The 24,066-nt window shown below is 45.2% G+C and overlaps 1 protein-coding gene across 1 annotated transcript in view; it reads left to right on the top strand.

Annotated features, from left to right (window-relative positions):
• The first annotated feature begins 1,040 nt into the window (after window positions 1-1,040).
• LOC126412347 (cyclin-dependent kinase inhibitor 1-like) overlaps window positions 1,041-24,066 on the top strand; it is a 49,305-nt gene continuing 26,279 nt past the window's right edge. The window contains exon 1 of the mRNA XM_050081898.1: window positions 1,041-2,214. Coding sequence (XP_049937855.1) covers window positions 1,557-2,214 — 658 coding nt within the window. The 5' untranslated portion in view covers window positions 1,041-1,556. The remainder of the gene's footprint in view (window positions 2,215-24,066) is intronic.

Genomic DNA, 24,066 nt, shown 5'->3' with positions numbered 1-24,066 from the left:
TTTCATGGCAAAAAGATTGATTGATTAGTGCACAAAAGACAATAATTAAAAATGAAATCAGAGTTTTCGGATGAGTGACAGTTTAGGCATACGTAAACCTGGCTATTTACAGAAGGTAACTGGCATGTCGGTTCGGCATAATAAATTGTGACTATCACCGGTGTACAATTTAGAGGTCGTTTTCCACAGCAGATTCATAAAGCGTACGTTCTTTCAAGGTAAATAAATGGTCTGGAATCAGTAGAACAGAAAGTCAACAAAATTAAATCAGCATATATTCAACTTCAGGTGAAAGCAAGACAAAAACTGTTTTTTACAACCACAACGCCTGACATATCAGCTTGGAAAATATGTTTCTTTTAAACGGTTCATCCACACCGGACTAAGTTTGTAACGCTATCTGTACGATAAACTGTCAGAACAACAAATGAAAAATAACGAGTCATTAGATTTTACCTTTACTAATAAAGATGCGTTTCGGAGCTCTGAGTGACTTACAGAACCCAAACTTACTGTAGCAAATTATACGACTTTACAAACTAAAATATACAAATTGCCAAGCTCCCGAAACGCGACGTGACAGAAGTGTGGTGAATCGTGCTTTCGTTGCTCAAACAGGCTGTTCATTTATTTTCTAGATACATACTGCTCAGAAGAGAATAATATTTGCAACTGGTATGATCACTGTTAACGGAGGATATTCGCAGAGAAATGACAGAGGGGCACATATGCTCCGTCCGATTGCTCGTCACCGCTCGCTGTCCTCCGCCACGCGCTCTTCTGCGTGGTTTCTTTCTCTGCAGCAAAGCTGTGCGGGTGACTTGTGACGTCAACTTTCCCCTCCACGCCGCATCTTCCCCACCCCAGCACTGAGGCGACCACTTCGCAGCCACTCTATTGGTCAACTCGAAAATACGATGAAGCAAGACGCTGCTGCTGCTGCCGTACCCCCCTCTCCCCTCCCGCACGAGCTTTCGCCGCACTACGAACGCACGCGGTTGTGCTCTGATTGCGTAGTAGCAGCGGCGCGAGGGGAAGCAGAGATACAGCACTGCCTCCACCGAGGCGGCGGAGAGGCGATCGCTGGGAAGGCGTGGTGGGGGAAGTGCTGCTCGCCCGCTATCACGCAGGCGCGCTAAGCGGGAAAGCAGTCGGCGTGTCGGTCCCCATGAGGTGAGTGCTTGGGACGCGGGAGTGGGCGGAGGCGCAGAGTTTGGCGGAGCGGACTGCAGCAGAACGTGTGCGGCGTGGCGTGTGTGTGTGTGTGTGTCGAAACGAACAGAAGCCTGACCCGACTGCTCCTTCTGCGCTGTTACCGACAAAGTTTACTGACAGAGAAGTACCGCCTGCTACCGAGGAGGCGTGCCGGCTTTTTCTTAAGTTTTTGGGAACTTGTGTGATAAACGCTGGAAGTGCCGAGTGGCAAGAAGAGGAAAGTTGCGAGGAGGCGGAGTGTGCGTCGCCAGACAGCATTACTGCCACAGAAGAAGAGAGGCGCGATAACGCAAAAGAAGTGCAAGTACTGTTGGCGTGCCCCCGTGCGGTGTAGTCGAGCGATGAGTGCCCGCGTGTACAATCCGTTGTTCCTGTCCGAGATGCGGAGGATGCTCAGAGGCGGCGGAGTAGCCGGCGGCGCCGGCAGCGCGGCGTCAGCAGCGGCCACGGCGGGCTGCGGCGGCGAGGCGGCGGCGGCGTCCTCCGGAGGCGGCGGCGGCTATTCGCCCCCGCCGCCCCCGGTAGCCGGCCTGGACCGCGTGCGCCGGCAGCTGTTTGGCCCCGTGGACCACGAGGAAACGCGGCGCTTCGTGCAGGACGAGCTGCAGGCGATGCGCCGTCGCGACACCGAGCACTACGGCTTCGACTTCGAGCGCGAGGCACCCTTGCCCGGCAGCCGGCTGGTGTGGGAGAAGGTGCAGCCGGAGGCGGCGGTGCCCGCGTCCTACGCGCTGCGCCGCCTCCCGTACCTGGCGACGCACGCCGACGCGGCGACAGCCGTAGCGGCGGCGTCGGTGGCGGAGGCTGCGGCGGACGGAGACGACGCCCCCAGGGGGACGGAGGAGAAGGCCGTGCAGACGGCGTCTCCAGCGCCGTTCGCCGTCAGCGCGACGTCGGCCGAAACGACGCCTGTCGCTGCCGCACCGGCGCTTGCCAAAGCGTCGAACAACAACAACAACAACAACAGCGTCAGCACCCCAAAGCAGACTTGCATTTCTGGTGAGTATCGCTTCTGCATCTTTTCGAGTCACATTGCTGTCATCTCGGTACTACTCACAGACCACGAATACCGCACAAGCACCCCATTTCTTAGACACGTATAAAATTAATGTAGTGACAGCCTTATACATAAACAAATAAAATAGTCTCGAATTGCGTAACCACTTCTTCGTTCCCTCTTCAACACTCAATGATTCAATTCCGCTGCTAGATTGTGATCCTCGGGATTTCCAGAATATGTTCCATTTCGAACATCTCATTACGTCAAATTTACTGAAAGGACGCGATTCGAAGGCAGCGAATCTGATATGCCAAACAAAGCCTGTGGTAATAGATTAGTCTGCAGCATTGCTTAATGTTTACCTCGCGCAATATTTAACTCATATTTCGACGTAAAAATGCAACCGCGAGGTAAATTCGGAAAACATGTATTAGGTAATGGTCGAGTCTGCGATGAGTATTTTGTTGCATTTAGAACCACATATCGTGTATGAACTGCGTAACTTTTATTCTATACTTGAAGCACCACGCATCCAGTCCTACAGCCCCTGTATTGGTAATCCAGATGTTTCCGCAGCCGTGTAATACTTTTTGTAGATATCTATTGTCCAAGTTCATCATTTTTACCTGTATGTCCTCATGGGCCTTTAGCTGATGGTACGAGTCAATTTTCTTTCGCAAGGAAGTTACGCGTGTTCTGCAAATACTACTTTTGTACGTGTTTTTTCCAGACGGATGTTGGTTCAGTATCTCGATTTATCATAAATCAACGGAAAATCACTATACAACCCATGTCATATTGTTGTTTTGATCAAGCCGTTTGAAACATTGGTGGAATTAAGACAGAAACAGGAACTTGGATTTGTAGCGGGCGTGAAAGCTACGTGAGATTGTCTATTGGCGTGATTAGTGAAACATTGCGTACGACTGTATACCGGCTCATTAGGAATGTCATGCAGCAGCCGTAGACTAAGTCGAATACTTTGCAACCCTCGCTAATTTGGCTTGCAGAATTTACAGCATTTTGTCCGTTCAAAGTATTTCTGTTCGTAGCTTCATTGCAGCAAAGTACCTCATGCAGTTAAAAAAAAATGTACATGTCAGAGTGTATTTCATACCCGCGTCTCTAGGGCCTCGCTTCGCGTTTTATACGTTACGGCGTTGTCGCTTAGCAATCCCGGCTCAGATGTCCTTCGTGCGTCTGCAATAGCGAGCGGCACGCCTCTGCTTGTTGTGTGTAGTTATTTGGCGCGAAAAATGCGAGCCAAGGTCGGCTTCCACGCGCGTCGTGCATGTGTGTGTGTGTGTGTGTGTGTGTGTGTGTGGCGATCTGAGACACACTCGCTACCTGTATTGGAAGCAAGTCTGGACTTGAAGAGACACGCTACTCGTCCCTCGCGCATTTTTCATAGTTTAATGCGCCTCGCCGGTGCAGTTTTCTGTCTAGATTGTGCAGTCGTCGTTCTATGAAGTCGAATATTGCCACACGTACTGAGTAGGTAGCTAGTTCGTGCTCATTGGCGCAATATATTCCTGATTAAGTGCTAGCAGATAATAAAAGTGATTATCGAATTTAATACAGGCGGTTTCAGGTAAATAGCGTTTTTTTGTGGGAAGAAACGACTTTGGACGATTGATTTTGTCTACCATATTTACGTCAGTACCTTTAATTTCATTTTATCTAGCAAGGTTATCTGACACTCGAAAGTTCGGTAGCAAAATGTTGAATTCATAGGCGAATGACGTTGTCGTGGTACCCTTACGTTGGTTGTAATGGGCTGCTTTACTGATGACTCTCGATTTAAAGAGCATTTACGTTTTCAGCACCAATCCTTAAAATAACTCCGCTTGTCATGTTAAAAAGACTGACCAACGCAAAAAGTTAAACTGGTATTCTTCCATTTGAAAAACTGTGGTGAAAGCAATTTCTGTTTGCCGTTTTTTCTGTGGAATATTTTACCTATCAATATTTTTTGACATGCAGAAAGCTAGGAGCTTCATTTACTCATCTCTTGGTAGTTTTTGCGTATAATGTAATTCGCTTTCATTTGTTTGTTTCCCACTGAGAACGGCTGTTGGCATTCTATTCGATTTCCAACAGTGGAATAATTTTGCGTTTTCTTGCCGTCAGTGATTGCGATTTTAAACCCATTCCGCTATAAACTGCCTTATTCCCCACCGTTTGTAGTGTAAGGCCAAATCACAACAATGGGAGAAATTAACGGACGAGTGTGACCGCTGAACAATAGCTGCTTGAAGAATTGTGTTGCCGTATTGTTATAAATCGCAAGTCGCTCACCCGGTATCGCTGGCCTGTTTGCTGCGTAATTTCGCGCGCATGAGGTGATAAGCGCCTCACGAAGTATCGGGCTCGGTTGGCTAGGTGTCCACCACGGAAGCCTGTTGCTTTGCTCGCCTGTGCCCGTGCTAGGCGAGCTGCCTCCGAGCTCGGCGGCCGAGATGGTGCCAAACCTCTGCCAGCGAGCAGCAGCACAGCCTCGCTGGAGCCGTGTTGCCACGTCTCTGAGCCACAATTATCAAGGCGCGCTGTTACGAAACGGCCGCGCGCCACGGCGTCGCGAAACTGCCACCGCAGTTCCCCGATCTCCTCTGCAATCACTGTAACTGTATCTGCACTAACGAATTCTCGAGAGCCTCTCCGACATGAATGCATATTATAAGCGCGCCGTCGACGGCTTGTTATGCAGTTGCGCAAATTTTGTTATTACAATCTGCGGTGATTTAATAATATAGTCATTGTCTTCCGGTATATAGAAACTGTCATCTCTGCCTGTGATATATGTCATCGCGGTGTGCTTCGCGATTCTCGGAGATCTCGTACTATGCGTTAAAATGTCAAAATATCACGTTGCCGCTAAAAAAAAGTGAAACCAATCGAGAGAGCTGTAATGTGTCATTTCCATGTGTATTCTTTGAACCGTGCTTCATTAACATAAAGCAATTCGTAGGTGCTGTACGAATTCGCATTTAAAGGTACCAGAATCAAATTTTCTGTCTTCCCAGTTTCAGACCTAAAACCTTTTAGTTTGCTGTGTAAATAAACTGTACATTAATAAATTAAAGCCTCGCAAGTGAAAAACCTTTCATCCGATTAAAATTCTGTGATGTTTTTGTTTGGACATTGTATCGAAGCTGTATGGAAATCACGTATTCGTTCTACTTTTATTATCAATTAGTTCTAAAAGCATTTGCGTACTCCTGATGATGTCACCACAAATCAAATGCTTAAACTGAAGCAAATCCTTGTTAGGAAGATTGATCGAGTTTTGCTGGTTAAGCTCTTAGCTGCTCTAGCAAACTGGATATTGAAATACCAGAAATACAAAAGTAAAGAACAGAAACTCCCTTTCAACAAAATGGTTCAAATGGCTCTGAGCGTTACGGGGCATAACCTCTAAGGTCATCAGCCCACTAGAACTTAGAACTACTTAAATCTAACTAATCTAAGGACATCACACACATCCATGCCCGAGGCAGGATTCGAACCTGCGACGTAGCGGTCGCGCGGTTCCAGGCTGTAGCGCCTAGAACCGCTCTTGAACCCCGGCCGGCTCCCTTTCAACAGAATTGTACGTCAGAAATTGGTAATGATTCTGTAACAGTACTTTTTTTTCGTAGTTAATGTTTTACTGCAGTTGTAGTTGACCAATCACAACCCATACTGATTGTACTTCGAAATACTGTTCGTATAAAGGACACAGTTAAGATTCAGTCGTCGTAAGAAGAAGGAAATGATACATTTACGAACTCAATTTGACAGAAACATTATTTACTGATGATAATAGCCTGCTTCACATTAGTTTAATTAAGGACTGCCCTTGACAGGAACTTGTAAGGTTAGGAACATATATTTTTAGTAATGCTGCCTCTTGTCACAATACTTTTTTCCTGTTGTAGTCCAATGCGTTTCGAAGCTACAACTCCAGTTTCAGGGACTGCATCTGTTTCAGTTTATCATTTTCATCTGGCCACACAATGTTCTTAACGCTTCAAATACAATAACATTATTATAGCCGTACTACATTCTAATATACAACCTAAGTAGTACACCAAATGAAGTGAGTACAGTGCGACTTCTAGTTCCGACATGCGTTGGGCTACAACAGAGACAACAAAATAATGTGATCGAACGCAAAGAATCACTAACATTCCTAACCAGTAATGTATTTGTGCGCGGATAACTGCAGCGCAAACTGGCCCTCGGGCTGATGACTAATGTACGTGCTAATGACTGCAGCAAGTTTGTAACGATGACTGTCTTCATTGTTCTTCTTGCATTTAATACTGACTGGTTATTAGTATTTTGCGCGCTCTGATGTAAACTGCTCGGGGAATGAAAGTTTAAAAGGTCCATCACATGTCTCCTTGTTTTGTTAATCGATAAAGTGATTGAGCACAGCTTAGCCGTTGTCTCAAAAGATTATCTCCACTGTTTCGTAAGACTGATAACGGTCAAAGCTGAGACTACAAGAAAATAAAAAAATAAACCATCTGCGCTCTTGGTTCTTTCCTTTTAACTAAGACAAGAGTGTGGGCCATCGTTAAATATTGTCTTTGCGAGGACGAACGCTTCGTGTCCTCGGCAGGGAGCGGTTATCTTATCAAGAGAAAGAGAGTTAGTCTCCAAATAACTTGGTGGAGGACAAACTTTGCGGCGTGACTGTCTCAAGAAAGGCCGGTAGCACACATACAAAGCTAACGCTTCATAATAAAGATGGCCAGGCTTCTTGTCTCAATCTTCCCGGTTGTACGGGAGATCAGTGCTGGCAGCCAAGCCCAATTTCGGTTGCGAAGGGGCGAAGTGGCTACTGTTAAGGATGTAATTAGATGATTTCAGGGTTGTATTTGATCGCGGGAAATTGCCTAGCCTTCCCATCCACACCAGGCTCATCGTTCTGCGCGCGAAAGCATAGACAGATGTAGGGAAGCGCACAAATTGTGTCATTAATTGACACTACGCTACACGTGCTAAGCAGTCGAAAAACGAATGCAGCGTCGCATTGGGCGCTATTGTGCTGTCTGCAAACAAGCCTGTATTGTTTATACGTTTATGTGACGCGTGTTTCTTGTATAACAAATCAAACAGGTCAAGACAACATTTTCTGCTTCCATGGCGTTCCAAGGCAATTTCAGGATTACGTTTTTCGTCTCTGGTTTTCTTCCAAAAGGATAAACAGAGTTTCATAGTCTTCAAATTCCCAGCCAACGATGCTGTGTTACAAAGTGTTCCGCTAGGCGAGTGATAAGATCTGTGGTAGGAGTCCGTGCATATCAGACTGGTTGCGGGATGCTACATGTAACGTTGTCTAATCACTGTACTGGTCGAACTAGTCCTCGTATTTCCTCACAATTTCTTTGATTTATTTTATTATACCAACCTAATCTTGCAGTTTGATTTCTCATTAAGATATAACCTCAGAGTTTTTAGTTGTGTGCAAATATTTTGTGACCATTTCATTAGCAGTATTGCTGTTCTAGCTCTCCAGTTTGTATCACAGTTTCATGCTACCTGCGGGACAACCTTTTTTGGGGAAGTTTGCGAGACTAAATTCAGAATGCCATTATTACCCTGCTACGATTCTTTCTGCGGTTTTCTCACGTTAATTTGCGAACTTTTTCCTTCCCTCCGCCCCCTGTCTAGATATAAAAAAATCGACAAAAATGGGAGCTTGGCTTAGAATCATAGTGCTTCGCTTGAAATAATGGGGACGAGGTATGCTTGTTCAAGGATTACAGCCATGAAAGAAAGCTGTGTCGAATCCATGAACGTCGTTATTCTTAGTTTCTCATAAAGAGCCAAGGCACGCCATGTAACCGTTAAAACGCTATCATGAAACATCCCTAGTGGGTGATGTACGTTGTGATTTCGGTTAGCGGTGTTTTTTAATCTCGTCTGTGAGCGGGACGTTCGCACGGGGAAGGGGAAAAAAATTCAAAAATGGTGCAGCCGCGCGTCGGTTAGATTTAAAGGGGCGGAGCAACCCCCATGTGCAGGGTGTGTGCGCCGTTACGTGGGCCCATTGTGTGCCACGGGGTGAGTTGCGCTCACACATGTGGTCGCGTGGCGTGGACGCGACCCTCCTCGCCGTGGGTCCTCACGAAAGCCCGCCACCAGCCGTAACGGTCGTTTCCCCATAGACTTCGGTGCGCCAGTTGGCAAGACCTCTATCACGGTAACCAAGTTTCCCTTCGTGTTCCGAAATTTTGTTTTGCCGCCTTTCATTCTTTTTATAACATACCAGTGTACTCATTGAGCGGTCCTTCCGTTGGTAAGAGTAATTAGAGCGGGAAGTGTCCGCACACATTTTACTCTTTAGTGACTGTGTCTTAAGGTCCTCACACAAACTGCCGCATCGTTTTTTTTGTATCACAGCTTAGTTAAATAAACAAAAACTACAAAATAATTTTCCAGACAGGAGGGATAAAACTACGCTACGGCGGCCGAGTAAGTGATTGTTAGATAATATGAAAATGATCTAATTTTTTTTTTGCAAATTGACGGTTGGGGAGATCGGTCTAAAGCCAGGAATTTTTCGTAAAATATTGTCAGATCAGAAGCAGACATCTGTTTTTCGCCCCCTCCTACTCATCTTCCCTCCTATTCCCCCCCCCCCCCCCCCCCCAACTCCAATATTTCGTGTCTTCCGTTTAAAAAAAAAATATATGAAATAGTGGCTATATGACGAGTGAGGAACACATTAAATGCGCATCAAATTCGAGTGACACAATTCGAGAGAGACGTTGTGCATCACGATGTGTTCCACTGTTAAAATTCTTAGAAGAGTCAACGAATGTATTGCTTCTCCTCCAGCGCATTCCTCGCGAAATGACCATGACGTTAAATTAAGAAAGATTCGAGGTAGCACAGAGGCTGTCCAAACAATCTTCCTTGCCGCACAACTTTCGCAACTGGGTGAAGTCACAGTGTTACAAGAAGTATCCTCTAGCACACACCATAAGGTGGCTTGTGGGATACAGGTTTAGACGTAAATTAGGATAGTTCACACTCCCTGGCTGTTCATTTCAGGGTCATCCGGTGTGAATCACCGCTCCCGGCTTCCTAGGAACGAAGAAGAACCCACAAACAGCTGCAATTGGTCGCCTACAGGTCTCAGTAGCTATCGGAAAAGATGCAATTACATTGTGCGCAGAGACAAGTAGGCGAGCTGCCGCTTTATCAGCACCTGAGGAAATCTCTTTTACATCGATAACGTTAAGTAATATCACCTTAATCTCCCCTATGATAATATTATTTCGTAATATGTCATAGCTCTCTCGAGTGTGTACTTTGCTTCATCTGGTGTCTTTTCCTCGATTAAACCGGATAAGATACTTGCTCTTTCACTGTTTTACACGTAACATACACACACACATTCACACACGTATACGGCAGGCAGCATAGAATCTAATGAAGCATTTGAGAGAGTACTGGCAAACGAATTCATGTTATTCACGGAGTTTTGGGTGCCTCAGGTTAAATAAACACAATGGTTACATTAAGCATCTGACAGCCGAACAGTTAGAAGTGCCCCATTGCACTGCCTCTCAACTGCCTTATTGCAGGTTGATTGGCTTTTGTGGACCAATAACGGAATGTATGTGGAATACACTACTCCACGAAAAGACGATACCTGTAACAAGACTTATGTTCAAGTGTGTTACTTTCTTCAAGTCTGTGCAGTCGGGCGAATAGTTTCTCGTATTTCGCCCAAGTGCTTGGGAACCTGCTTGGCGTAAAAGACGTATATATACAGTGTCGCAAGAGGAATGGTCAATATTCAGGTATATGACAGGAACGATAATTTGAAGCAAAACATCTGGTAAACATGGGCTCTAAAATGCATACCGTAAGTGCTATGAGCAATTCATCTTCGATATTGCGAAGCATAATCTCCTACAGCAATTTCCTTGCGTTCCATATTTTGAGATGTGACTGTACGGACCAAATTAAGAAACAAAAGTTCAGTAACCATGGACACTTTGAAGTGCATACATCAAGAGCCATGAGCAGCTATTCAGCTTCGCTACTGTGAAGCGGTTCTACTGAAGAAGGGCTCATTGCTCTTAAGACATGCATTTTGAGTGTATGTTTACAAAATACAATTTTTTTGTTTTGTTTTCAGCCGTACTACTTCCTTCCACAATATGAAAAGCAAAGAGATTGCAGTAGAAGAGATTACTTTCACAATATCAAAGTTCGAGAAGTGCTCATAGGTCTTAAGGCACACAGTTTAGAGCCCCTGTTTGCTAGACTTTTTTTTCCCGAATGATCTTACCTGTCATATCCGTGACTATTGGCCTTTCCTCCTGCGACGCCCTGTATAATGATAGGTTCGAAACGTTGTTGTGTTCTCATAGACAAAACTGTTTATTCCTGTTAGTTATTGCTCAGTTCTCGTCGTAGGTAATCGTGAAATACAGTCACTATGTGAACGCATTAATTATAGCCGCCTAGGTTACATCTGCATAATTTTGGTAGCATGTTTTTGCATATCACTGTGGACTAAAGACACACTATTCACGCCCGACACTTGGCCGGCGGCTACTGGCGCAGCGAAGTACACACACACACACACAGCAGCCATGACCACATATGCATACCTGCTAATTGGTCGGACCGACCTGAGTCACAACATGGCTGCACAGTTTACAGAAGCGAGCGAGGGACAACTTCCAGCAGCGCAGATGGAATAGCCTTGTTACGGTACCGCAAGCTGGCAGCGCGCGCGAATGAAGTTCGCACGAGGATGGCGCCCGACTCGACTTCATGCTTACTGGGAAGCGGCGGGTTGTGAGGAGGGGAAAGGTGACAAAACAGCAGCGAGCAGTCACGAGTCGCGTATTGCGCTTTTGAGTTGGGGTGCTATTTTGAGGCCGTTTCCAGCATTCGTTTGAGCCAATTAAGACTCGATTCTAACACCACGAACTTTGGTGAAGACTACTGAGGCTCCGTCAAAATTACCTGCCTTGCCAATCCCTTATCTCGATTTATTCTTTTCACAGAAACTATAACACCGAGTATACCTAGGCTACTTCATTACAAACCTTCGAAGAAACAAAACGTTGCATGTATCTGTTTCAGCACTGGCAGTTAAGTATTCGTCCACTAGAGAGCAACCAGTCCTACATACCTGTATGTAGCCTGGCTGTCGTGTTTTGGTTGAGGTGGTTGCCATCAGACATCGCCTTTACTGTGAGCAGCTTTGGATATTCTGCAACAAAATATCGGCTTTCGGCATCTGTCTTGTACTGTCAGTTTGACACTGAATTTAGCGGCTCAGAAAGTTAAAGAAGAATGTGATAGTCCTTCACGGGATACTGATATTGATGACAATTTGGGACCAATGCTCGCCTGTTATAGAAGATAAAACGTCTACTGTGCTCCAGCAAACTCCTCGAAGATTTCTGTTCACAGGAAACGATTGTGAAATACATGATCCGACTTTATACCCAGATAAAAATTTAAAAAAAAGTGTAATTTCAGGATACTTTTGTCAAAGTACGATGCATGAATATATTCGGAATTTTGTTGTTGGTGATCTTAAAAAAAATTAACTCATAATTTAAGCTTTAAAAGGCATATTTATATACCTATATGCAATTTTAGTCATTAAAGTACGGTTTTCATAAATAAAAATTCTGTTTTTTTGGAACAGAATTCGTAATAAAGAAATTAGTACCATATGTTTAGGGGTCAGGCCTGCTGTTAATTTCTGGTCGTTGTGTGGAGTGGTAGATGAAACACTGGCTTCATGTTGAAATCTGTTCATTTTACCCAGTAGCCAAGAAAATGAGCTTAAACACTACACTGAATTTTTTTACTTTCAGAGAACTGTATCCAACCTTATATTTAGTCTTACACTACTTTTATTCCCACTTTCAACATTTCCTTTCTTCAGTGCAATTGAGAGTGAGAAGTGTTTTGTGTTGGGGTAAGAACTTGTTTGTTTCTGCTTCCCCTGAGTAGCAGTTCAATACCCTACGCAGGATGTGCTGAAGACTGCTTTGGCTAGTGGACTGAGTTTCGTCAGTCTTCTACAGTGAACTACTTTATTTCTCTTATTATTTCATATACTTTTGCATCTGCAAGCAGCTAGCACATCAGTCCATCTTTTATTGTTCCATAAGCGGTTATAAAATACTTTACCATGTTTTCCTCAACAGTACAGTGCGAAACTACAAGTTGAGTGAAATTTTAGTTCCATAACGTGGCGTGTCGCCTGATCTTCACTCAAGCGACGTTCAGAAAAAGAAGTTTAAACCTTTCAAAAGGATAGGTTATCGCATCGGAGATTTTGCGTGCGATTGTTCTTATCTTGTGGAGTAAGGTATCGATAACGTAAAACATGGTCGGTGATAAAATCAGTATTACCTTCCAGTGAACAAACGTGTTTTGTACGCGAATGTTGATTAAGGGTCTATGTATAAAAAAATTATAAATATACTGAAAAACGTTTTCCCCTGTTTGGTAGTGGAGTTGCGGTTCGGTGTAGATTATGCTGTGTATAAAGAGACGAGGAAGGACAGGATACTTTACGTATTCTTCTAGCAGACTTAACAGCGTCGTACGCTGTTTACGCGATACAGAAGAGTCGTTGGCTCTCGGGACGCGGCAGCAGCTGCCACCTATCGGCACAGTGGCAAACTACTAGGAAGTGCTCGGTAGCCGGTAGAGTCAACGTGGCACTGCGCTCTGCAATGAAGCACTGCTGACGACATAAGTGCGCGATCGGAAACCGAAGTTGTTGACATAAAATCCAGTCGCGGAAAGTCCTTGAAGAAGCACGTGACAGTTTCAGGTCACACTGTCTGGAAGCAAGATGACCTACAGTGAACAGTTTGGCATCTATCAACCTGCAGTGATTAAACTCTCGTATCATGTAATATCGCACCCAATACAGTGCACATTTGAGCAGTAATTTTCCAAAGCAGCAATGAACACTTCGCTTTCGCCTGATTGCCGTTGATAGCAGCCGCTTCCTGTGCAGACTTATCGATGCTTCCTCATTATCGCGGGCATTCCCTTTTAGCCAGCGTTGTGTGTACTCGTACGCTCCTTCCGGTCTGCGCCATCTTCCGGGAAGCGACTGGCGACGTCAGCATGCGATAAACAATCAGAGAGGCGCAGGGACCGGAGGCTATTTAAAGCATCCGCGCGTACTGCGTACCGATTTCCCAAGATGCTTCCGCATCCAGCTGAATAGTATTACCCGTGGATTCTATTGGTCCACAAGTATAGGAAAACTGAAATTTACTGACAGAGTAATTAACTATCACATCGTTCCTTCATAATTCACGTGCAGTGTAAACAACCGAGCAACAAACTAAGCCCACTGCCTTAATTCGAGAAATGTGCCACATTCACGTTGGACCAAGTCTCAGATGCGAATACTCGAAAGTGGGGTTTAGGTTGTCCTTTATATTTGGTTTATTTTCTGCCAAGTAACAACCAAAGTGCTAAAACTCTTTCCAAACAAGGCCCCGGAAGGCCCAACGGTACCGACGACCGCCATTTATCCTCAGCCGATAGTAATCTCTGGATGCTGAAATGGAGGGCATGTGGTCAGCACACAGCTTTCTCGGCCATTGTCAGCTTTCGTGATCGGAGCCGATACGTCTCAGTCAAATAGCTCCTCAGTTTGCCTCACAAGGGCTGAGTGCAGCGCTTAACTTCCGTTGACTTAAATAACAACCTGCATTATTGTTATTCTTCAGCAGAGCTGAATTTTAACGGTTCAAATAATTTTCATACATACACATGATTTGGCCGGCCGAAGTGGCCGTGCGGTTAAAGGCGCTGCAGTCTGGAACCGCAAGACCGCTACGGTCGCAGGTTCGAATCCTGCCTCGGGCATGGATGTTTGTGATGTCCTTAGGTTAGTTAGGTTTAACTAGTTCTAAGTTCTAGGGGACTAATGACCTCAGCAGTTGAGTCCCATAGTGCTCAGAGCTATTTGACCCATTTGAACCATACACATGATTTGTGTTCTCATTTATGCTCAGATATTTAGCACACCTTTTGCAAAAAATTTCTTTGTAAAAATATCAAAGCAGGCAAAAGCACAAAATCCAAAGGCATAACAAGAATGAGCACGATTATAACTTTTCTATGCATGCGCAACCTTCAGCACACTCAGGACTTTAGAACTCGACACTGTGCAATCGATTGATCACTGCCGCACTCGCGATGTCGTCGGCTCATGATTTACTAGCAGGCAAGTGATGCGCACCCACCACGTGTGTTCTGTTTTGATTAGGAAGTCGCTCGTGTAAATTTGGTTTTAGAGAGCTCAAGACTGTAACGGGCCTCTGTTTTCTTGCGTAAACTGCGGCGTGGTCTTTTATCGGCGCAGCTCGTTCAGAAGGCAACGGGCAGCCTTGAACCTGACGTTACTGATAGCGTTTGGTCACGTAGCTCGCAAGCGCCTAGGAGGCCCCGTATCAGCAGCCGGCAAGTAACTGCAAACGTTTGTATGTGCAGCTGTGAGAGCCTGCAGCTGACCCAGCGATAAACTGCAGCGGCTGCCTTTCCCTTCCCCACACCTGTTGCACAAATTTGTCCGCTGGGGCCAGTGGTGTGCGCTGGCTGATGCTTGTATTGTGTTGTGTGTTCACCTGTTGACGCCCACACGGCCAGACGTTCGTCATGGGGAAATGAATTTCCCTTCTCGTATCATAATGAAGGTATTTTAGCCTTTCCATCACAATTGTGCTCGAGCGGTTAAAGCACTGGACTCCTGCTTTGGAGGTCTCTGCTCCAGTCTGGGATAGAGGTGGGGATTTTCCTAGCTCCTCCTGGACAGCCCCTGATGCACTCAGCCTGCTAGCAGACGAGTACTGGGGATATTTCCCGGGAGTAAAAGGCGGCCAGTGCGATGGGCCTGTCACGCCCTCCCTCCTAGTGCCGTGGCGAAGGAGTCAGGCCAGTAGCCCAGTCATGGGATCGCCAGAGACCTTTTTACTAGATACCATTGGGACGTATATGACCAACTATAGGTCCAGAGAACCAGTGCGGATTTCTGCATATTATTGCTATGTATCATATGCGATACTGTTTTGCGCAAAAAGTATCACACCGTATCGAAATTGACAGTCATATGATACACTCGAACTCGCATGTAATGATAAAGAGATAGACGTTTGGAATAATCTCCAATAATGTCAAATATCTTCGATCATAAATACAATACAAGTGCTTTTCAGAAAATGTACTGAGTGATTCAAAATTTCTGTTACACGCTTCTAGGGGTTGTAGAGGTAAAGTTTTGATAAAGAACCCATGTCCGGAAATGAACCGTTTGAATGTAAAATCGGTTTGAGGATCGGATCACTTTCAGATCTCCCTTTTCACGATACGCGCACAGCGGAGACAATGAACTCTTAACCTGTGTGCTCTACAGGGCCCGAAGATAAGGGCAATGTTTCGAAAAATGGTTCAAATGGCTCTGAGCACTATGGGACTTAACTGCTGAGGTCATCAGTCCCCTAGAACTTAGAACTACTTAAACCTAACTAACCTAAGGACATCACACACATCCATGCCCCAGGCAGGATTCGAACCTGCGACCGTAGCGGTTCCAGACTGTAGCGCCTAGAACCGCTCGGCCACTCCGGCCGGCAACAATGTTTCGAATTCTTGTTTCAGGTTCTCTTGAAAATCGAGAGTGCAGTACGTCCGTGGAACATCATCCATCTCGCCTAGTTTGGAAGGTAGCAATTTCTCTCAGCCGTTGCACTCGGACGAAGGTGTTGCAACAAGGACTGACAACAGAGACCTTTTCGCAGCTTTTGTGTGTACCGTGAAGTGAGAGATTTGAAAGTGGTCCGATTTTCAAACTTTTTTTTAATCCAAAAAGTTCATTTCCGGACATGGGGTTCTTACCAAAACTTAATCTACCAAGTCCCCTCTACAGCCCCAAAAGTCTGTAAAAGGAATTTTGAATCACCCTGCATGACGTAAATGATATTGCAGGGTGATCATTCATTTCATTACCACATTTCCATACTGTAGGCCCCACGTCAAAACACCAGTCTGACAAATTGTGCCACCCCTCCCTGAGTTGGAAAAGGAAACGGCGGGAAATAGTTAATGATATAATTTCTGACGACAACATTAATCAGAATAACCATACATTAATGTCTTTCATTCCGACAAAAATGGCACTGAAAGGGTTAAACTTTTGTCCGATTTTGTTTTGCAATCTGCAGAACTTTTTTTCATTAAAATAACTTAGTATTCCATCATTCGGTATGCATGGTGGCTGGGTTTTAAGGAGCTTCTTAATCCCATTGTTTCGGCTCCACATACACGTGACAGCGTGCACACACTGAATGAGAAAACGATAGGTCAATAGTTAAGGATACGTTCTTGAAACAGAGGAAAAGAAAACAATATGTTGCATGGACGGCACGGAAACTATTTCGATGTTAGATCTCAATTCCTCGAGGTGGCTGGGTGTTTGTGTTGTCCTCATGATTTCATCATTCATGGAAGTGGCGTGATTGGACTGAGCAAAGGTTGGGAATTTGTATGGGCGCTGATAACCGCACAGTTGAGCGCCCCACAAACCAAACATCGTCATTATCTTCATCATCTCAATTCCTACGGGGAGAGGAGGAAAAAGGAGACAGGTCTTCCTAGTTGGTCTACAGCAATCGTGGGAAACTTACGGGAACAGAACCCACCAGAAAACATCATTAAGCTCTTTCTGACATGTTCAAAGTACCCTGTTGTTTACGCCTGTTCAAATTGTAATTCTCAGGTTCACCGCAAGTGCTTTCACCGAAGGTAATGTTGACACGAGAGTCGCGCCACTGCTTGTGTTCACACTTGACTCACTTCAATGCTTGTGAGCACATGTGTGTTTAATAGTGCTCATCATAGGACAACAGGCCAAGGTGGACCCGGCCGTTGTGTCCCAGCGGTTCTAGGCACTTCAGCCCGGAACCGCGCTGCTGCTACGGTCGCAGGTTCGAATGCTGCCTCGGGCATGGATATGTGTGATGTCCCTCGGTTAGCTAGGTTTAAGTAGTTCTAAGTCCAGGGGACTGATGACTTCAGATGTTAAGTCTCATAGTGCTCAGAGCCATTTTTTGCAAAGGTGGACCTATAACCCGATCACCACGTTCTCTGCGCCTGAATACACTGCACTTAACTTTGTGCGGGCATTTGAAATCTCGTGTGCATAAGATACAGGGCATCTTCTTGTCTGTAATGAGGAACGTTGCGAAATCATACACAATGCTGCAGAAATACATCAGCTCATTCATTACTCAGCATTACGGTGGGTTGATGCAATGGAGGGCAATATGAACATTTCATGTGAGGGAGAGTTTCATGTGATAAGCTGGTACGTTCTCGATCCAGCGTGCTTACCATGGCTAATGAGCTAAGAAGAGTAGTAGAAAATGAGTTCTGGCAGGGAAAGCGTTTCCAGACAGGTTCCTGTAACGTATTTTGTTATTCTGTGTGTGGCCAATGTTGCTAAGCGATGAAGTGCAAAGCTGTGGACGCAGAATCCCTCGATTCGATCCTCATCCAACCCTAAACCATTTGTTTTCCGTGTATTATCAGTAATTTAACCAATGACAACGTTTGTTGTTGTGAAAAATGCTGATTTGCGCTGTGGTTCGAATTCCACGTTAAAGTGTAGGTCTGCTCGTAACTGGATGGATGGGAAGAACGCTACGGTATACTGTATCGCAACAGAACGACACTTCGTGAAGCAGTGTCATGTTCAAACCAACCTTCGGTTTATGACAGCCTTACCTATTTTTATGTGTGAATAATGTGTCCTGAATGTTCTACCACGCCTGTTAGTTGTACAACATGTATGATACGGGCTGTACAGCCTGAGGACCCTAAAATGATCGATTGTAGTTGTACAACCTGTATGATGCGGGCTGTACAGCCTGGTACACTAAAATGGTCGATTGTTTCTGTAAGTATTGGCGTTGCTATGGTACAAATCGTCAGTAAAATTTTCTTTATTCCGTAGTCTCGTGGCGATAAAAGGTTTGCATGTGCCTCTCTAGTAGTATTCTCTTTGCTGCTGTTCCACATAGGTCAAAGTCTTTTTTGAAGTGTTGGCAGAAGAGCCAACACCGTGTTGCTAGAGGAGGCCGAAATGCACGCTTTTAAGCTCACGCAGATTGGTGTGAGGTCTGGAACAAGGTAAAGTAATTATCCTATAAAGAAAAGAACGTAGTTCTTGGAATACTTAACTTTTATCCATAAGTGGTGTACATCGGTCTGACGGTACAGGCATCACAAGTTAAATATCTATTGATAATGGCGCCTTGCTAGGTCGTAGCAAATGACGTAGCTGAAGGCTATGCTAACTATCGTCTCGGCAAATGAGAGCGTATTTGTCAGTAAACCTTTCCTAGCAAAGTCGGCTGTACAACTGGGGCGAGTGCTAGGAAGTCTCTCTAGACCTGCCGTGTGGTGGCGCTCGGTCTGCAATCACTGACAGTGGGGACACGCGGGTCCGACGTATACTAAAGGACCGCGGCCGATTTAAAGGCTACCACCTAAAAAGTGTGGTGTCTGGCGGTGACACCACATTTTTTATATGCGAGGTTGACACCACATTTTTTATATGCGAGGTTGTGGGAAGACTGGAAAATATACTCATGGATTAAGTAGATCGAAAACCGGATATATTATATGAACGCCAAAGCACAATCCTCGTGCTGAAAGTCGATCGACGTTCTGACTATTGGAGTACGTGGGAATGTTATTGTTTGGCGACTCTGTTGTTTGTTTACACCTGACTGCGCGATGCACGCTGCTGTTGACATATCGGTGTCGCCGTCCTTGATTCAGAGTACGAGGGAAAGTGAGAATGTGCTGTGGAGGACTGCATAACACCCGCGCCGCGCCTCTGTGTATATCGATACGTGGCTAGCTGCAGTGGAAACTTTCCAAGAGTCGGTATCGCTGGCTGCGGAGACAGCGTGTACCTGCTGTGCACTGTGCGCTGCAGTACTGTTATTGCTTCGTGTTACTGTCACTTTTCATTGACTACGGGAAATGAGACTTCGCGTATCTCGCCTTCGCTAGCAGCCCTGCGTCCCAGGCAAGCTTTGTCTAAACCAGTAGTTGCCAGCCTGGGGGTAATTACTCTTTGAGGGGTAAAATGAAATTATATGATGGGGTACAAACTAAAAGATTCGATTCTGTTGCAGTCACTAAACTAAATTATTTTCAAAAGGTTATTACTTTTATCACAAATTTGTAAGGCTCTAATATTGATTATTGAAATTATCAGTCACTACTCTCTTTCAATTGTAGTCCGATCCACGAACGACGGCAGTTCGCGCATGTCGAAGCACGGACGCGGATTGTGTTGTTGACGATTCCCCCACTACACATACATGTTGTGCTTCGTCGATAGACCGCTGATGATAAAAGTAAGACTATGTGTAACAAAAACGAAATATCTCAAGAAAATGTCTTTTCCAAGTCGTAGAGCCGGCCGGAGTGGCCGTGCGGTTCTAGGCGCTACAGTCTGGAACCGAGCGACCGCTACGCAGGTTCGAATCCTGCCTCGGGCATGGATGTGTGTGATGTCCTTAGGTTAGTTAGGTTTAATTAGTTCTAAGTTCTAGGCGACTGATGACCTCAGATGTTAAGTCGCATATTGCTCAGAGCGATTTGAACCATTTTTGAAGTCGTAGACAATACCTGCAGTAGTCCAGAAAGTGTTCCATTACTAGCTTCGAAACAGATACATGAATTAATTGACAGTACGATACAGAAATAACCACATAAGGGCTACTATACTGCTCTACACAATATTATTATTATTATTATTATTATTATTATTTACTATTACTACTACTATTATTATCAATAGCTGTGGTCAGACACAAAGCATTAACAGCCTGAAGTCTTCCAATTTCTGTCAGTTCAGAAGTAAGGAGTGCAGCAATCAATTGATATGTGAACAGTAAATATAGTGCACACATTTTAACTTGGCTGATTTTAAATGGGGTTGCAAGGTGCAAGTGAAGCAAGCGCCTCAGTGGAGAGCAGTAATGCTGGGGAAGTTTGTTTCGTAACAAGTATCTACCCTCACAGTGGATGGTTAGCTTTCTTATCTGAGAAGGAGTTGTGGGTAGCACTTGAGATGCACCATGAATTCCTATGTGATTCATTCTAAATTACACACAAACTAAATATCATTCATCTTTCATTATTTAACAAATAAAAGTGATCCAAGAAAAGTCTTTCATTATGTGCTAAATATGTGATGGAGGGGGGGGGGGGGGGGGATACAGCTAATGTCCAATTGCCCTCACGGGTAGTTGTCTATCAAAGGTTGGGAACCACTGGTCTAAAATATTCCAAAATAACGAAAAACGGGACTCAACAGTCCAGCGTTGCTGAACTCTAGTGTCGGAATTATGACATGAAACGCACGCGGCGTTGCTTTATCGTGCTTCGTGTCGTCTTCGTTGTTGCTGTTAAAAGTATTCCATCAGTAAACATTTCCAGCGTACGCTGTAGCTTGTCAAAGATGTCAAAATAAAAACTTCGGTGCGGAAGTGATTGCACGACAAACTCTTAACAAGCTTTTGGCCAAAAATATTTTATTATTTTACGAATAATGCCGTCTTGATCGCGTACTGTATTGCGTTTGCTACGCCGTTTCTGCCACTGCATTCACTGGCCTCTGTGGTCTTGTGGCTAGGACGCGGAGGTCTCGGGTTCGATTCTTGGTGAGCATTTAACGTCTTTCTGCGATGGAAAGGCCTGGAACAGGAGCACTCGGCCTTGCGAGACCAAGTGATGAGCTGCGTGATTAAATTAGCAGTGAAATCTACACGCAAACCGCTGAACGAGTGTCGAATCGAATGACTTTCGCCAGACTGTCCACGTTACACTGTAGGTCACCTTTCACCTATGTATCAGATTAGAACTTGGTACTCATAAAAAAGAGTTAAGTGACAGTTGCAATAAAATCTATACCTAAGCGTAGCGTCTGAGAAGGATACGCCTTTGTAAGCTGGATAAGGTTAAATAATAAATAGCTGCCTGCCGCCTCAATGTTGGTGGAGCTTTCTAATAAATAAAGCACAGTCGTCAATGACGTGCCAAATGTCAAGTAACCACTGGTTACAGTTCATACCTGGTTGTCCGATATGAAAATTTAACGTGTTACAGGAACTAGCAGAGATGCAGTTTTAACGTACTCTGCAGTAGGATCGCAAAGAATATTTGTTCTACATTACTATGCAATTACATGAGGTGGTTGGTGTAAAAAACCGCAGGGGAAAGAAACTGCAAGTTCGGAAATTCCCCTTACCAACTTCTAGCACTTGTAGAGGGAAATGAGTACATTTTATTATCTTAAAGAGGAATCCCCATGTCTGGAAACGTACCGTCTCCGGTTTCATTTCCAGTTCTGCTTGAGGAATTCAGTGACGCAGTCTAGTTATTAGCAGTTTGAAAGGAAACAGAACGAAACATGGTTTATCACTTAAGCACATTTGTTTAACACTTAAACATTACGTGTTAACATTATTCCAGAACGAAAAAGAACCCAACATACTGTACAGAACAGTACTGATGCATTACAACCGCGCCTCGATGTGGCAACCACCAACGTCATATTGTACCTTCGAAGTACAGTCTCCATCCCACCGGATGTGTCTACAGTTTCTTGTGCTACGGCCAGAACTCCTGCTAGCAGAGCTCCCTCCGTCCCTACAATTGTTTCGTAAATTGAAATTTGCATACGACTCCTATGCTATTGCGTACCAGGACAAGCAACTGTGAGACGTTTCTCTTTCGCTCAGCAGACGTGGACACATTACACATCTGAACTGTGAAAGCGTTGTAGAACGGAAACGATACGTTCGCGGACATGGTTCGTATTCAAAATATTACGTATTCAGTCCCATCTATAAATCCCAGAAGACTGTAACGGGAATTTCCGAACACGCTGCGTACATATCCACTTTCTTCTAGTAATTCCTTGTTTGTGGGTTCTAAACCTTGTGTATAATTTTGACCCAGACGTTTCTGACATTGAGTAAAATGATGGGTCACGTTATATGGGATTCGAAACTTGTTTCGTCAGTGGGAGATACGCACTCTTTATTTGACAGTTACATTGATTCTCATTTCCATTCTGTTTTAAAGAAATACGCCCTTTTGACATGTTTACGGGTATTCTGTCGGGTGGCGTCGTCCAAATAGTGGAGGATGTCTTGAATGGATAAAGATGAAAAAAATTCAAACATCCACCAGTGTTATTAATTGTTGATCTCGATCCATTTACTCATCGTGATTTTTACAGGTATATATATATATATATATGGCGTGTGACGAGGGCTTCCCGTCGGGTAGACCGCTCGCCTGGTGCAAGTCTATCGATTTGACGCCACTTCGGCTACTTGCGCGTCGATGGGGATGAAATGATGATGATTAGGATGACACAACACCCAGTCCCTGAGCGGAGGAAATCTCCGACCCAGCCGGGAATCCAACCCGGGCCCTTAGGATTGACAGTCTGTCGTGCTGACCACTCAGCTACCGGCGGCGGACATTGTTACAGGTGTTCAGGACGTTTGATAAAGTTTACTTCGAGGAAGAAACTGAAATGTTCAGTTAAGCTTCATGTGGAGAAAATGACGAAATTGTAAATACAATGACAAGACTATGTGAAGAGACCGATACCCATCGCAATCTCACAGCCCAAAATTCGTTACAATGTACAGTCGTGTATATCACAGCCTCCACAGATATTTAGGAGGAGAAGCAAAGAGCGAATGCCCTACTCAGGCACACTCTGTGGGACTCGCACCCGCGACCTTTTAGTACTCTCAGACATAACACTGTCGGATTTTAGTAGAAACAGTTGTGATAGCATTTCGTGTCGGCGTCAGGTGGGACGGCCGGCCTTGCTCCGTAGCTGCCACGGCTGGCTTCCTCCAAGCACCGGGCACTGCTGCATAATGAGTGTCTCGCTCTGCCCCCGCCGGCGTTAGTCGGATGGATCGGCGGAGGCGGCGGCGGCGGGGGAGCGACGTGGCAACCCCGAGTCGGAATCAGCAAGTGTACACAAAGCGCCTGGCGCGTCCTTGGCGGCTAATCTCGCCCGTGGAGCCGGCGGTGCAGTGTGCCGCGCCGGGGTTGGATGGAGGGGGCTTTTCATCCAACCTGTCCTGCCCCGTGGAAAAATATCGGCGGCGGGTGCGGCGCAGCTGCGCGCCGAGCCACAATGCAACGACCCCAGAACCCCGCAGCTCCCACACTGCCACCGGCCGCTACCGTCTCCCGGGGCAGACTAAAGCTGAAACCAGTCCTAAGGTTTGTTTCAACCCCGCAGTGCCGGACTAGGCACGAACTAGTCAGTTTTGTTGCAGGTGCTATGTCGAGCGACAGCATATTTCTCTGTTATCGATATATCGACTCTTCCATAAATCACGTAATTCTTGTTGGTGCTCACGATATATACACTATTGACCATTAAAATTGCTGCACCATGAAGATGACGTGCTACAAACGCGAAATTTAACCGACAGGAAGAAGATGCTGTGATATCCAAATAATTAGCTTTTCAGAGCATTCACACAAGGTTGGCGCCTGTGGCGACACCTACAATGTGCTGACATGAGAAAAGTTTCCAACCGATTTTTCATACACAAACAGCAGTTGACCGGCGTTGCCTGGTGAAACGTTGTTGTGATGCCTCGCGTAAGGAGCAGAAATGTGTATCATCACGTTTCCGACTTTGATAAAGGTCGGATTGTAGCCTATCGCGATTGCAGCTTATCGTATCGCGACATTGCTGCTCGCGTTGGTCGAGATCCAATTAC

The sequence above is a fragment of the Schistocerca serialis genome, chromosome 7 (genome assembly GCF_023864345.2).
Source record: "Schistocerca serialis cubense isolate TAMUIC-IGC-003099 chromosome 7, iqSchSeri2.2, whole genome shotgun sequence".
In the NCBI taxonomy this organism is placed as follows: Eukaryota; Metazoa; Arthropoda; class Insecta; order Orthoptera; family Acrididae; genus Schistocerca; species Schistocerca serialis.
This window is presented reverse-complemented; position numbering and strand designations above follow the sequence as displayed.